The sequence below is a fragment of the Rattus norvegicus genome, chromosome 1 (assembly GCF_036323735.1).
Source record: "Rattus norvegicus strain BN/NHsdMcwi chromosome 1, GRCr8, whole genome shotgun sequence".
NCBI lineage: Eukaryota > Metazoa > Chordata > Mammalia > Rodentia > Muridae > Rattus > Rattus norvegicus.
The window spans coordinates 198,549,427-198,565,243 of NC_086019.1; the positions used below are offsets into that span (position 1 = coordinate 198,549,427).

A 15,817-nucleotide genomic window follows, 5' to 3' on the forward strand; every position below is an offset into this window, starting at 1 on the left:
ATATACATAAATTATATATATATGCAATTCCAGAGAAATTATAGGGTGACAGAAAGTCCAAGGTCAGATGTTCATAGCACTGCAATATCTTACCTAGTGTTGGGAAGTTTAAACTTGCCCTCTGAGGGTTTGCAGCTGAACCAAGCAAAACCTTGAGGCTACTCCTTAATTGAATTTGTTCAGAAACCATACTTTGAAGTATGTTTCTGAACCTCAACAGAAGCAAATGATAAAATCTAAAGTCTTAGCAATGTTCAAATAATTTACCCCCAAATTCTCCAACCAGGAATGTGGCTTATGAACCTGAGTGGACATCTGGCCAAAGTTTCACACACAGATATAATTTGAATATTATTTTAAATGCTGAAAAACACAGAGATCAAGCTGGATTCCCAACATTAGAGACATAGTTATAACGTTGATATGTCCATATCGGGAGATTATTAGATAGCTGTGGAGGTTTGAATGAGAAATACCTCCCACTAGGATTGGAAATATGCATAAATGCATATTCCAAATATAGTACTTAGTTTAAGGAAACTGCAAGGTTTCAAAACAAACAAACAAACAAACACACACCCCTGGAGAATAAATACAGGTGCTGTGGTGGCTGCTTCCAACTTCACCTACAAACTCTGGTTTAAAGCAAAACAGAGGAAGAAGAAAAACTCCAGAGGCAAGATCTGCATAAAGTGCTGTTCATAAATTCATTAGTGCAGGTTGTGTGTCCAGAACCCACAGCTTACTTAGTATGAACAGCCACAAGCTGAAGAATTCACAGAAGAGGAGTCCTGTGAAGTAAGCATGCAGGTCTCCCCAAAGGAAATTATCCTCATCCCAAGAATTTCCAATGAATATGAGCTTATAATTGTGTGTGTGTGTGTGTGTGTGTGTGTGTATGTGTGTGTGTGCAAGCATGCATGCCCACGCTCTTGAACTGCTGACTTGAATTCACACACACACACACACACACACACACACACACACACACACACACATCAAATATTAATATTAACATATAGGATAGAAAAATGAACACTATGTTTAAAGTATATAAAAGTTGAAGGTATATAAAAGAGATTAAAATTATGGATGAGGAATAAGAGTTTACAATAACAGCCAGGTTGATCCTAAAAGGACTAAAAGTTCTAGAAATAAAAAGTACACTATATGGAATTTTAAAACTCTTACAACTTCAGAAACATCTAAGAGCAAAACAGTGGAATAAAATATAAAACTATAATTTTACTGAACACAGAGTCAGATGTAGCCAATGTAAAAGACAGGTTAGGAGAGATGAGCATAGAAGACCACAGAAAGCACATCTGGAACCCAAAAAAGAGACAACAGAGGAAACAGGGGAGAAATCTGAAGTCTGAGAATATCACACAATAAATACAAAACCCATCAGGTTCAGGAAATGAATCGGGAACATCAACCAACAAGACACCTACATTTAAATCCACCATGAAATATAACACATCAAACACATCACAGAAGCAGCTTCAATGTGGCCCAGAGGAAAAGCCCAAAGGTATGATAGTTAGAGTACAGATAGCTTCTCCATGGCAACAGATGAAGCCAAACACGGGGTTAGGGATTTAGCTCAGTGGTAGAGCGCTTGCCTAGCAAGCACAAGGCCCTGGGTTCGGTCCCCAGCTCCGAAAAAAGAAAAGAAAAAAAAATCAAAAAACAAAAAACAGATGAAGCCTAACACAAGAAGAGTAAAGTCTTCAAGGGCTGAGCAGAAATCACTGTCGGCACAGGGTGGTATTCCTCACCAGATAGTTCACATTTATGGACTATCCACATTGTAGGACCAGCATCTTCCCTCAGCCTCATGCAGTCTGGAACAGTTTAGCACCAAAGCTCCCCAGTGCACGCACGCTTTAGGAAGATAACAGGTCTGACATGCACGATGGAAAGGAACCAGAGACACGGCAAACAGGGCACAGGCAGACATTATAAAAGTAACAGACTGTTAGCATCAGAAACAGAGCAGGTAGACCTGATTTGAGAGCTGTGCTGTGGTTCTGTGTTTCTGCCTTTCTACCTGGGGAAGCTACATTGTTGTGAGATGAGTGGGGGGGGGGTGACTACGACACCTATTAACCTTTGACTTTGTTGCATTCACTGGAGACAATTTCTATTTCCATGTGGTCACTAAACAAAAAATAAAGAGAACTGCCTTCAACTATCAGATAAAAAAGCAAATTGAGAAAAAAAATCCATTCAACACATGGCCATGAAGGAGATAAAAAGACAGAAGTGAGAAACCAAGAAAACTTAGATAATATGACAGAGATAAATAAATGGATACAAATCAATAATGAGGAAAGCCATAAGTGATCTCATCTTTCTGTTTAAACATTTGGAAATGGCACATTATATTTTGAGAAAGAAGTAGACTCAGTCTTATCCTTTCTTTATCTTTTCATAAAGACAATGAAAATAAAGTGATGTCTAAGAGCCTAGGCAGAAATACTTTGAACATTAAGCATCATAGAAGCAAGTCATCTTTGGGAGTTGGATTCTGAAATATTTATAAATGCATATATTTGGGGGGATGAGACCCAAGTCTAAACAGGAGATTCACCTATGTTTCACATACATGCTGTGTACATGGCCCAAAGGTAATTTAAGACAGCATTTTAAGTATTTTTTCACCCAAAAAACTCCATGGGGAAAGATTTTCCTCTTGTGTTGTATCACATATTTAAATATAGTTAGGCTATGCGGCACATTTTAGATTTTGGATTAGAGACGCTCAACCAAGTAGAAAACTGGCAAATAGAAAATATCAATAGAATAAAAATATGGATCTGAGGGAAAATAAAAATAGCATAGTGTTAAATGTCTCTGTAGACTGATACAAAGAAAAGGCAAACCATTATTATGAGAGATGAATTAAGGACATTATTGAAGACCCAACATACAAGAAATACTGTAAACATCTTTATGTGAATCACACAAATGACTTGGATGAAGTGGCAGGTTCTCTCAAGACACAAATTCCCATAAAAAGGTTTAAGAGGTAGAACTCCTGGCTAATTGACAAAAAGTATCCTGGGTATTTTTTTATGACAACCTGACATAGGCTGGATGCATTTGGGAAGAGAAAATTTCAACTGAGAAAAGGACCCAACCTGGCTTGCAAGGTGAGCCTGTAGTGCATTTTCTTGATTCATGATTGGATATGGGAGGACCCAGATCACGGTGAGTGGTCTAATGGTCTAAGGGCTAATGGTGTTGGGTATTATAAGTACACAGACCGAGTAAGCCATGGCTATAAGCAGTATTCATCTCTGGATTCTGCTTCATTCCTGCCTTGAATTTCTACCCTGACTTCCTTGGATGATGGGCTTAAGCTATGAGATGAAATAAATTTATCTTCCTCTCCAAGCTGCATTGGGTCATGATGTTTTATCACAGCAATAGAAACCTAACTATGTCAATGCACACGAAAAAAAAAAAACAAAAAACAAAAAAAACAACTGTATTTGTAATGAAAACCTTCCCTCAAACTGATGTTCAGGCCAAGAGAGAGTCTCTGGTGAGCTCAGTCCAGCACTCAGAGCCAGAGGAGAGAATAGCTTCCAACTCATTTTCTAAAAGTTAATGTTTCCATGATACCTAAGCAAACACACTAGTGTCTCACAAAATAGATCCCCAAATATTAGCAACTGAAATTTAGCAATATTATTTTTATGATGTAATATATCATAACCAAATAGCAATCCCAAGTTAGCATGAAAATCATTGCAGTTCCCCAGGTTCATAAAATAAATACGGGAAACTCTATTGTTATGCAAATAAGGCTGTGAAAGAACTTGTCAATACTTAATGCCCAGGCGAATCAAGCGTCTTCATCAAGTTAATAATAGGAACAAAAAAATTAGACTGAATGAAAACCAAACAAGGGACTTACATAGACATTTCTCTAAAAGACTACAAATGGTCAATAGGTGCACACACACACACACTATTCAGCCATTAGAAAACCTTTAAAGAACTGTAAACCAAAACCACAATGAGATAGCTCTTCATACTAATTAGGATGGATATTTAGCACAAACACAGAACAAGTATGAATAATGGTATACAGAAATGAGGACCTTTGTACTTTACAGTAGGAATGCCAAGTAGTACAGTTGCCATGGAAACAGTAGGACAGTTCCTCAAAACATACAAATAGAAATGACATATAATTCAGCAATCTCACTTCTTGGTACATACCCCCAAACAGTGAGAGCAGAGCATCAAAGTAACATTTATACATGCCTGTTCATGGGGCAAGATTAATCAAAACAGACTAAAGGTAAACAAAATCCAAGTGTTCATCAACAGATGGAAGGATGTAATATTCATGGAAGGGGACTGACAAATGTTACACTATGGAGAAAACCTAAGGGCGTTGTGTGCAAGTAAACGCACCATTTGCTAAGGAACAGGTGGTGTATGTCTCCACTCACATCAAGTCCCCAGAGGAGTTAATGCAGAGACAGAAAGTGGACTGTGCTTACCAGGGGATGGAGTGTCCATTTTAATGGAGACAGAGCTTTGTTTATAAGATAGCAAGAGTTCTTTGGATGGGTGTGGTGACAGTTGCCAAACATCATTAATTTATATCGCGCCATGGAACTGCTCACTTAAAAACTAGTAAAATATCTTTCGATAAAGGGGGAAATATAAACAGTCTTTTATATAGATGTAGACAGTCTTTTATAGACGGAGTCTACATTTTAAAACATCCTTATACTTAACAGAGAATAAGATAAAGATGCTATCTCTCAGTACCTCTTTTTATATCCTACTTGCGATGATGCCTTGTGCAATAAGTCAAGAAAAACATGGTCATGCATAGAGGATGGCATTCCAGAGCTTTTCCCCATCTCACATCTCCTATATTATTTTCACTCCCTATTCTGCAACATAAATTGCCTGAGCATTGGAGGAATGGAACAAATAAATGTCTTGTTTAAGGCTGGGCCCTCATGTATAAAACCTCCTAAGTCATCTATACAACACTGCTGTACTTGATAAGACCTAAGAAAACCCCCAAATTAAAGATCATTCTATAGAAGTCAATTATGTATGTATTGAGAAATGGATTGTTTAAAACTCAATATAATTACTTAATAGTGGCATTCATAATATGAAGAAAAAAAGGATCTATTGTATCCACACTGAAAATTACAAAATACTGATGGAGCACATTAAGGGCAAATGTGAGGAAACAAGACCCTACATAATGGAAGAACACAGGTTTGCTTCCATTTATCTGGACATTGATCCTTGACCTGCAGGGGCGAGGGTGGGAGAACACTGTTTCAGAGGTGACAGAAATACTTCATGTCTCTGTGTCATTGCTTTTAGTTGCATCGAAAGTTCTGTGATTTTTTTTAAAAAACTATTTCACTTCATGTGTTTTTCCATTTATGGAAAGAATGATTTAGCTTCTAAAATCAGTCTAGAAATTTTGATTTTCTCTAGTTCTTCGTTCATAATTTTAATTATCTGTTTTATATACCTTTAAATATAATACTTATTTTATAATGTTTTATCTTTTCCTTTATCAGGATACCTACATAAACATATACATAAAATGTCTGTAAGTAAACAATGTCTAAAAACATTGTTTGAGACAGTACAGAAATAGACTGGGAGGGCTGGCTTAAAGTATAAAGTGAATGTTAGACAGGGTCTGGTGGCACTTTGGCTGAATCCTACAGTGACTGGACCTCTCCATGTCACTGGGGCACACTAAGAATAGCTGAAAGGATACCCCATCCTTCCCATACATAGATGGGAGCTTTTGTGACTCACATAGTATTCATGTGGCATGAAATTCCTGCAAGGAAACACCTGTGTAAACCAGGGAAATCCTTGCATAAACAAGAATTCCATACAGGGCTGGTACTGCCAGCCTGTTCTGAAATAACAGATTTCTCATCCATGGTCCCCACAGATAAGTGGTATCCAGAGTGTAGGAACAAATAGGTTCCTGTATTACACCCCACAGGAAATTCATCTGAAAGGATTACAGATTTAAATAAAGAATGTGGACTACAGAAACTTTTCTAAACCTGTAGGGGAGAAGAAAAAGGGTAGGTGATGGTGGCAACAAAGAGTCTGAATGTGGAAAATTACCAGAAGCAGGCATGATGACTAAAGGTAAGATGGCATCCTGGGAGAAATCCTGGAACAGAAAAGGCACATTAATGAGGACTCTTGGACCCTGAGCCTCGCTTGCCACTTAGCTGATATTACTGATAGGACTAGCCTTGATGTCTCAGTCTAGATCTGTGATTGTGCACAGGGGTCAACTTTATTCCCTGGGACATTTTGGGTGTATCCCTTAGTGGGTCAAGGAGAATTGCTGCTGGTATCTATGAGCGAAGACCAGGAAAGCTCCTAACAGTGCTTATGAGCAACCAAATATCCCCATGTCTAGGTTGAGAAGCTGCTAGCCTAGTGTAGTGTGTGTGTGTGTGTGTGTGTGTGTGTGTGTGTGTGTGTGTGTGTGTGTGTGTGTGTGTGTGAGATACAACTGAACCCTGAAGGAACTAGAAGCTCAGTCGAGGCTCCTTGGAAACTTTCCTTGCTATCTTGTGATTCTGCTCATCTGAAGTTACTTAAAAGTTGGAAGCTTTAACAGCTGTAGACTTTTGTCATGAATATCATTTCCCCTTATTAAAATGCTCAGAGAACATTCTAATGCTGATGCGTTCTGTTTGAGGATGCTTAGTGAAGTTGGAGTTCGTGTGGCAACAGGACTGTGTTGGGTCCTGGAAATCTATTCCCATAAACATTATGGTTCTGTTTATCATCTTCTCACCAAAGTCCTAGGAATCTTGCTAAGAAATTCCATGGCTCTTTTAAAGGATGTTCGTCAACACACTGTTCTAAAAGTCTTAAAATAAAAAGTAATCAATTTAGCAATAGGATGCTTGGTTTTCAAGGTAAAGTATACTCATACAGTAGAAGGCTTTGCAATAATTAGATGTTTAACAGGGACAACACAAATGGACAATCCAGGTGCATGATGTCTTTTTGTTGTTGGTGGTGGTGTTATTTAAAAAAATGGAGAAGAGGGGAAAGGAAGTGTATGCAGAGAAAGAAAAGTTTAGTGCATGAATAGTAGAATTCATATAACCTGCGGGAGGACTTACTGGAGTATTAGGGTTAAGATCAATTTTCATGTTTCTATTTTTATTTCAATCTTAATTTTTATAATTCATGTTTTACTTTTTCAATAAGGAATAAAATGGTAAAATTAAAAAAAAGAGAGGGGCTGAACCATTTAAATATTTTTCTAAGCAACTATTTCACAGAATGCTAAACCTAGAAGAAACCATAGCCAAAGAGCCACAACCCAACCAAGTTTTAAAGATGCTCAAAGTGGGCATGGACACAGCATATCATGTCAGCATGATGTCCCTCTCACACTGACCTTCCAAATGCACCTCATTTTGGCATTTGGCAGGCAACCCCTCCAAATTCTATGGCTGGCGTCAGCTGCTCTGACACGCACAGCTTCATGGGCTATAGTTTCAGCACTGAAGAGGTTCACTTAGACTTACATGCACAAGAGCCTTCGTGCTGACTCAGGAGTACTAGAGAAAACTCACATGCTCACAATCTCCATAGGCCATCTGAACAAAAACATCCAAGCATGGTTTATCCAGGCAAGAATTCTCAAGCTTCTATCCTCCTCATTTCACGAACATCCCAGAGCCAGATTCCACTTCATTTAACTGCCAGTTTGGTCCTTGGAGTAAGGAACTATATAATCTCTACCTTGTCCAACTCATGTATTTATACATGCAAAAGATAGGACAGAGCCAGGAGGAGTATGTTCTGTGCAAAGAGCTGTCATTATGAGTTTCTATGTATTTGTAAGAGCTGGACTTCAAAGTTGGCTCGGGAATTTTTAGCAACTTTTGAAATTTTGTTGTGGCACTGTCTAAGGCTGAGAAACCCCGAGTTGCTCAGAAGATTCACAGCTTTGAGAAGTGGAGAGTACTGAGGGTTTTCTTTTCCTCAGGGGACCCATGTGAATAATGCCATAAAATGACTGATGGTTACACACTTCATGAAGGTTTTGGAGCACACCAAGGAGCATAGGGAAGCTGGGTTTGGTAGCACGTCTGTGATCCTAACACTAGAGAGGCAGAGGCCAGAAGCATCACAGCCAGTTCCAGGACTCCCAGAGATACATAATGAGGTTCTGTCTCAAGAAAACCAAAACCAGCCAGGCAGCCAGTCAGCCAACCAAATGATAAACCCAGGTCAACGGGAGATCCAAAAATGAGGTCCATGAATGCAAATCTTACAACTCAGAGAAAATGGTTACAAAAACCCTAGTTTTGGTAGCATTTGTATTCAATTTCTGTTTCCATGGACAATCTCCTAGAGGCTAGTACATAAAGCTCCTCCTATAGTTATGACTGGAGACATTCTCACAGGCCATGTGTTACAACAATCAGAGTAGGCAGGTAGACATTTCATGGGGAAGAGTCTAATCCTAACTGTGGTAACAAGGGTTGTGTCCATTGCAAAAAGAAACACTGCTACTACACATGTCTGCCCTCTAGGACACCTCAACCTTGAAGATCCTATGATAGCCCCTAGGAATCAAGACACATAGAAGAGAGAAACCCATCTCCCAAATGTCTCAAACAAGACGACGTTAGTTTGGAGGCCTTGATTCTTGATTGGTGTTGGATGGTCCTAGATGTGATATCCTTCCTGGATCAGAACAAACAATTCTCTACATTCTCCAAAAACAGCCTCGCACTGTGCACTACAATGTCCCAGCTGTGGAGTAGGGTCCTTACCAACACAGATGACTCTACCATGATGTGCTTTACTGGGTAACGAAATATTTGATAACAGTGTAAGAAGCATTTCTACATTTGACAGCGAACTCTTCTGAAGTCAGAGTTTAAAGGGGTTTGAGTCTATTTTATCATCTTCCCTTGTCTTCTGCTCTCCAAAGTTGGTGAGTCACACCAGAGAGGGTCACATCTTATCCAAAGGTCTCAGATTTTTTTCTCTGAGGTTATTGGGGAGGAAGAAAAACTTGACTAAGACACAGGACTGAAATATATATATATATATATATATATATATATATATATATATATATATATATATATATTTCTCACATTTTTCATTTTCCATTTTTCAGGTCATCTGTACCAAAACACCTTTCCTTACATAACTCATCACAGTACCACTTTCTCCTTCCAGGACTGTGTTTAATCTGATTCCCAGCAAACAGCTCAGACCAAAGACTAATGATAACTACAAAGTGTTACTGAGTCCCTCTGTGAGTTCATGTGAGTAGCTTGATACACATGAATCACTTATGAACAATGTGGTGAATAATTAGACAAATGGACTGAAATGCAGTGGGTCTTCTATAGACAGCCCATGGACCCTCTGCTTGTGGTCCTCATGCTATCTATGACTCATTCATGTCTAGACAGCTGCTCTACAGTTCTCTAATTTAAAAATGCAGACCATTATCTGGTCAGTCTTCAGTCCTTGAATCCATCTTTCTTTATGAATCCCTGACAAACCTGAACAAATGGAGCATTAGTAATGACTTTCTCCCTGACATTGTAGAGCCATAGCCCATTCATATAATGGAGGGTATGACTCATACAACAAAGAAGTGGGGGAGAAGTGGGTCTTGATTTCTAGAGCTGACTTGGGTGATGAAAAGGGGCAAATTTGGGTTCTTATAGATAATGAAGAAGTCTATTATTAACCTGGAAGTGACTCCACCTCATTAAGACTTATCAGTAATGAAACAAACAAAATTTAAAACCTTCCCATCTTTGTGAAAACCATCTACATCTTTGTGCAGCAATGCTTAATCAAATGATACCTCTTCTTCAACATTCATTTAAAAAGATGTCCCATGATAATATTTGACTCTTCTGACTGGCTTCTCAGGGGAATCACAGTTTGCAAAGCCTCACTTCCCAGTTTTCAAACCAATTGTGGATTCTGTAGTTTTGACAACCTACCTTTTGATGGTGAATCTTACATGACTCCCCCCTTCCTTGGTTAGAGAATGTTGGGTCCAGGTGTGAGGAGTGGTTGTACAAGGAAGAAGACACAGGGCACTTGAGTGGCCCTGATGTCACATCAGTTGCTTTATTGGCTCATCAGAGTATCTTGACCTCCATGTAACAACCAAACCCTGAATATCTGCTCTAAGCCCCATGATGCTCTGCAGGGTCAAGACAGTGACTCACAGGGTTGTCACCTTTTCAGAGTGTGCAGCCTAGAGGAAAAGAGCTGCTATGGAGTAAAGAGGTCACTTTAAAAGACTGTAGCCTACACACCCGAGTTTTGTTTCAGAACTGTGCAATCAGAGAGCAGCAGAGTGCCTGGAACCAGGACTGACAAAGCAAAGAAATGAGAACAGGCTGTCCAGATGGAATTCTGGTATGGAGATACCAGAAGGTGCTAGAGCTTAGCAGGTGTCCCAATCACTAGTGACAATGGTGACTGGCACAAAGTGACAGACTTTGTTGCTGACAATAAAAGGGGACTCTGGGCTAGTGGGCATGATGAATAGTTTAGGAAATAGGAAAAGAGCAAGAGGCAGTTTGTCAGGCTTTGGTCAGAAGATATGAGGCAGTCCTAGAGTCAATGGTGGGAAGGGGTAGAGGGCATGAATGTACCTCCCTTGCTTGGGAATCACTCCATTCAATTCTGAGAATTACTCTGATAATTTTTCTGACAGCTACAATGACAGAAAACCCCTCCCTCAGTGAAAGAAGAATTTAAGTGATCATCTGGTTGACCTCTCCTACCGAACTGATTAGGCCTTACCTGACAAGTAACCTAAGATTCTAAAAAGATTAGCCTCTAGTATGGGTGGCACACTTATATTTTAATCATCAATATTCTTAAATATTTCATTTAAAGTGTATTAAAAAGTTAAAAAAAACATGTCTCTGGGTCTCAACACTGCAACAACACCTTCACCACTTCCCCCAGTACAAGTTCATTCTCACAATTGCCCAATGTGCTCCTGAGTGAGCAGAGGTTAACTAGGAAAGAATAGTTCACTGCTATCTTCCCATGGGTGAGAAGATGACAGTCTAGATCTCATTCGCAATCCTGTCCTAGGAGAACTCAGGAAGACTCCTAACTCCTAATGAGGTGAGGTGGAAAGTGGCAGGGTGAACAGCTCTTACATGCACTGCCTGGCACTCTCTGGGGAGATATCCCTCGTTCGTCCACCTTAGAGAACTAACCAGCAAGCTCCTCATTAAAGGTCACATCTACTCCCTGGGATACAAAGACCCAGCCTCCTCCAACTCAGAGCAACACTGAAGAGACATTCCCAATCCTGAGGTGGCTGTGACCTTTGTTTTATCTGTACAAGAGAACCTTCCCTATCTGCTCATCCCTTCTTCATCTTTCTTCAATCCATGATCATTCTCACAAGAACACCTTAGGATATAGGCTATCCATTGATCTCAACCTCAGAGTCTTAGTCCAAGAACACAGGATGCAATACTGTTCTAGATCAAAGGTTACACATTATAGGCAGGCTAAGTCTGGCATACCATTTGCCTTTATACATAAAGCTTTATTGGCAACAGCCATATAAGTCTATGCCGTGCAATGCTTTCCCACCAGAATAGCAGAACGGAGTAAATGCCATACAAAGCATATGTCCTGTAAAGATGAGCACACTTTCCTTTGTAAGAAGACAGGGGAGGGGAGAGGGAGGGAGTGGAGGAGAGAGGAGAGGGGTTGAGGAGGGGTATAAAAAGAAGGGGAAGAGAGTGTAGATGAGGGAAGAAGAGAAGGAATGAGACAGGAGAGAGATAGAGGGGGAGAAAAAAGAAAAGGAAGGTAGAGGGCAGTGCAGGAAAAAATGCAAAGGAAGGGAAAAAGAAAAGATTGATTCATCTAATACTAGATTATTGGGGGGGGGGTGATACATTTGCAAAATAGGATTTCTTCCCATGCCTTCTGAGCCCTGTAGGAATAAGTCCTCTGGGATGAGAGAGCTGAGTTCAGGAGGCATCTTCTCATCAGGTAAGCCTGATGTGTAAATGAAATGAAGCCAAATCACTATGCACACCCCATACCTAGAAACATAACAAGATTTGGTATCCATGCAGTGGCCTGGCGGGGGCTCATTCCTTCCAGCCACTCAGACTAATGCTTTTAGAGCTGTGGTTCTCAACCTTCCTAATGTTACAACCCTTTAATACAGTTCCTTATGTTGTGGAGATTCCCAACCATAAAATTATTTTGTTGCTACTTCTTAACTGTAATTTTGCTATTGTTACAAATTGCAGTATAAATATTTGATATGCAAGATATCCAGTATGCATCCTCCAAAGGTTAAGAACCAAGGCTTTAGAGCATGTACGCTGTCTGTGGGTCTACCACAGAGCAGGGCATCATATTCCTTAGTCTTTTCTCCAATAGCATCTAACATCATCTCTCGCTTTGTATCTACGTGGATGTCTCAGGAAGGAAAAGAGATTCAGAGATGGATCATAGAAACAAAACAAGCTAAGCAATAGTTAATATATCAGAATCAATAATGAATCAATCACACACAGAGGTCAGAATCATTTAGATCAATATTAAAACTCCTGCAGAGTGACACAGAGACCCAGATGAGTTATGGAAGGAGCTCCAAGCTTTAACTAACATCAATAACTAACCTTACCAAATATCATCAGAAATCCATTTATAGCACACTGTGCCATCACACCAGAAATGCTTCTGAGCTGTCTCCAAATACCACTTTCTATGGTGACAGTGGGGGACAGACTGGGTACCTCAACACTCTGACCATTCTTCCCAGGGTTATCACTGGCAAGGATGCAACAGGAACCACAAACACAGCCCTAGCACTTAATGGATACACAGACTTAGGTAAGTCATTTTATCTTCAAGCCTTGTTTGTCTTGTCTACAAGACAGGCAGAACTGGTATTTTCCCTACAAAGTTGTTTAGATGATTTAAAATAATGGACATAAGCCAGGACCTGGCACTGGGCATTTTAACAACATATAACACGATTATTCCTCAAGCTGACTCTGAGCATGGGGTGACAACGTGGTGAAAGTTTCCCTCACAGCAGAGGCAGAGTTTTGTACAATGTTCACCTCTGCTGTACCGGCAGGATGCTCACTAACAGTAAAGACAAAACATCAAGGACCAAGAAGGTTGGCAAACAGAGAATCAATTCTTAACCTCACTCCCAAAGGAGAAGTGACTACCCATATGTTTGCAGAGTTTTCTCCCAGGGGACAGAACCTATCTGTTTTCCATGATGTGACTGCGTGTATCCCATCCCCCCCCCCCCACCTTAGGAGTCTTCCTGGGTACTTATCTTCAAAGCTTACTTGGGAATACCATCTAGAGAAGCTTACTTGGGAATACCATCTAGAGAACTTCCTATCCAATGAGCTAATGACTATAGCTAAAATTGTCTTGACTCTATCTATGGACTTTGCCATGCAGCACCTACAAAGGCAGCTGGGTTTCAGCAAAGTGAGGCCAGAGGGGATCCTCCTTGGGTAGGATTCAGATAAAAGGAGTTAGCTTCATACCATAAGAAGGATGAATCCCATTAAGTATATGTAGCCACAGGAAGCTATCAAGAATGCCTTAGATGCAATGTCAGTTGCTGACCGGAAATGCACGGGTCCTCTTAATGAGCATGGCCATGGTCTGAGAGTACTTGTGTTAAGGCTAACAGGCTCTGTGAGGGTGGCAGATGAGCTTGCAAATGCTCCCCTCGATGATGATGTACCCCGTACCAGAATAGACTGTGATCTTTAGAGAGTCAATTACGCTTATAAACTTCAGGCAGGAATTCGGTGGCATGGACAGAGATGCTTTCTCATTATCCAACAAGAAATGTAAACCCATTGAAAATTAGTATAGATATACATGAGTGAGAGTGTATGCAAACCAGGTAGCTGTGTGTCTGTGTGCACATGTGCACATTAGAGGTACATGTCTCAAACAATAAATTACCCCCTATTCTAATGGAGCACAGCTTTCTAAAAGACATGGCTCTCAGCTTCCTTTGGGCCTTAGTGTTTGCATATCTCCCCAATCTTTGATGTTTTCTATCGTGTTGAATGTTAGGATAGAAACTGTCGAGGCTCACATGATATGTCTTCTGTTCAAAAATCTGGGGCTAATAGAGGATAGTAAATAAACCTAAGCTTGAAGACATTTAAGAGCACTAATTACTGAGTGAAGAAAAAGAGCTTGGAGTGGCTGTGTCACCGTCCACATTCATTGAGCTAGAAAATAGGAAATGATGTTGAGGGTTCTTCCAGCCTCTGTGGCTTTCTTCAAATGATAAGATTCGGTACTGTGATTTAGAGTCAGGCTCTAAACACATTTACAGTCTCTATAATACATGACTATTGTGAGGGACGTCAGCCCCACAGGAGGCAGAACTAACCTCCACCAACCCGCCCAGGAACAACCAGCTTCTTTTCAAAGCCACAGGGAAGCCACTCTGCCCTGAGATGAGTTTGTGATCGAACCCAGGGCCTTGCGCCTGCTAGGCAAGCGCTCTACCGCTGAGCTAAATCCCCAACCCACCTGGTTATTTTTTAAAGAGCTTTTGGTGAGATCTTTTAAAAATTTCCAAGTGATTATTCTATACTTTGAAACAGAGCCTCTAGTCATGCTTGCCATAGAATGCAGCCTCTCTATTTCTGGAATCATCATCAATAAGGAGGATGAGGCGTTCGAAGTGTTCAGCTTGAGCGCTTGCCTTAAATACGAAAGTGGCATTTATCTTTCGAACACAGAATGACTGCTTGCATTTTCCTGAATGCAGTGAGTCTGTTGATGCAGGCGTTTCAATAGTTTAATCAATCCAAAAGCTATATTGAATTGACGCTAAAGATCTCTGAACATCCAATATATCTACACTTGTTAAAATTAATTACATCATTTAACGCTTCCACATGCATTATAGTTTTTAAGTGTTTTACAGTCATTTTTATTTAATTAATAAATGCTAAATGGATAAGAAACTCATGCTGTAAAATTATTATGCATATGCTGCCTTTTCAGTTTTACTATTATTTCTTTTAAATATTTTCCCCAAGTGGAAAGTCCATGACTCATAAACCAGTCACTCTCACAGAAAGTACAACTGAAACAGAGACAGAGAAATCTGGGCTGCTTCCCTCTCTCCAAGACAGACTCGTTTCCTCTCCTGAAAGCCAAAGGGTCTCTGGGAAGCCCACCTGGGAAATTCTGTCTGGCCCTGAAATAGCAGAAATAGCAAAAAGGCCCAGCCAGGAAGGATGCTGCAGACACAACCCAGGACACATGATTCCTTTTGCCGATGATTGGTAAAGAACATTCCAACTTCCCCATTAGAAAACATGCTGTACTTACAATACTCCCACACACTCACACACACACACACACACACACACACACACACACACACGTGCGCGCGCACACACACACACACACACACACACACACACACAGAGAGAGCATTATACAACTCAGATATAGTTTTTAAATGTTGGTGCTAACACACTTATCAATGATAGGATTAAAAAGTAAAAACCTCAGAATTCTAGAACTCTCAATATTTAGTCGGTGGACCCCTGAGGAGTTAAAAACAGAGTATGGGTGTGGGTGTTGTTTTATTCTACTTACCCTGTTTTGGAATGTGGGGTGAGCATGCTCTGTTCTGTTCCAGCTGCTCTGGGAACCACTGCTTGCTATGGATTGCCTGTATGACCTGGCACTATTGTTGGGAGAGGGATCA

The 15,817-nt window shown here is 40.2% G+C and overlaps 1 protein-coding gene across 11 annotated transcripts in view; it reads right to left on the reverse strand.

The window, feature by feature from the left end:
• The window catches only part of C1h10orf90 (similar to human chromosome 10 open reading frame 90), a 233,575-nt gene that overhangs the window by 59,741 nt on the left and 158,017 nt on the right, over nucleotides 1-15,817 (reverse strand). Inside the window, exons 1-2 of one of the 11 annotated variants that reach the window (NM_001419533.1) lie at nucleotides 10,041-10,104; nucleotides 6,151-6,199 (exon numbers count right to left, since the gene is read on the reverse strand). The exons of the other annotated variants lie outside the window; for them this stretch is intronic. Of the exons in view, the coding sequence (NP_001406462.1) occupies nucleotides 6,151-6,163 (13 nt within the window). The 5' untranslated portion in view covers nucleotides 6,164-6,199; nucleotides 10,041-10,104. Of the gene's footprint in view, nucleotides 1-6,150; nucleotides 6,200-10,040; nucleotides 10,105-15,817 lie in introns of those variants that run through there. 11 annotated transcript variants of the gene reach the window in all.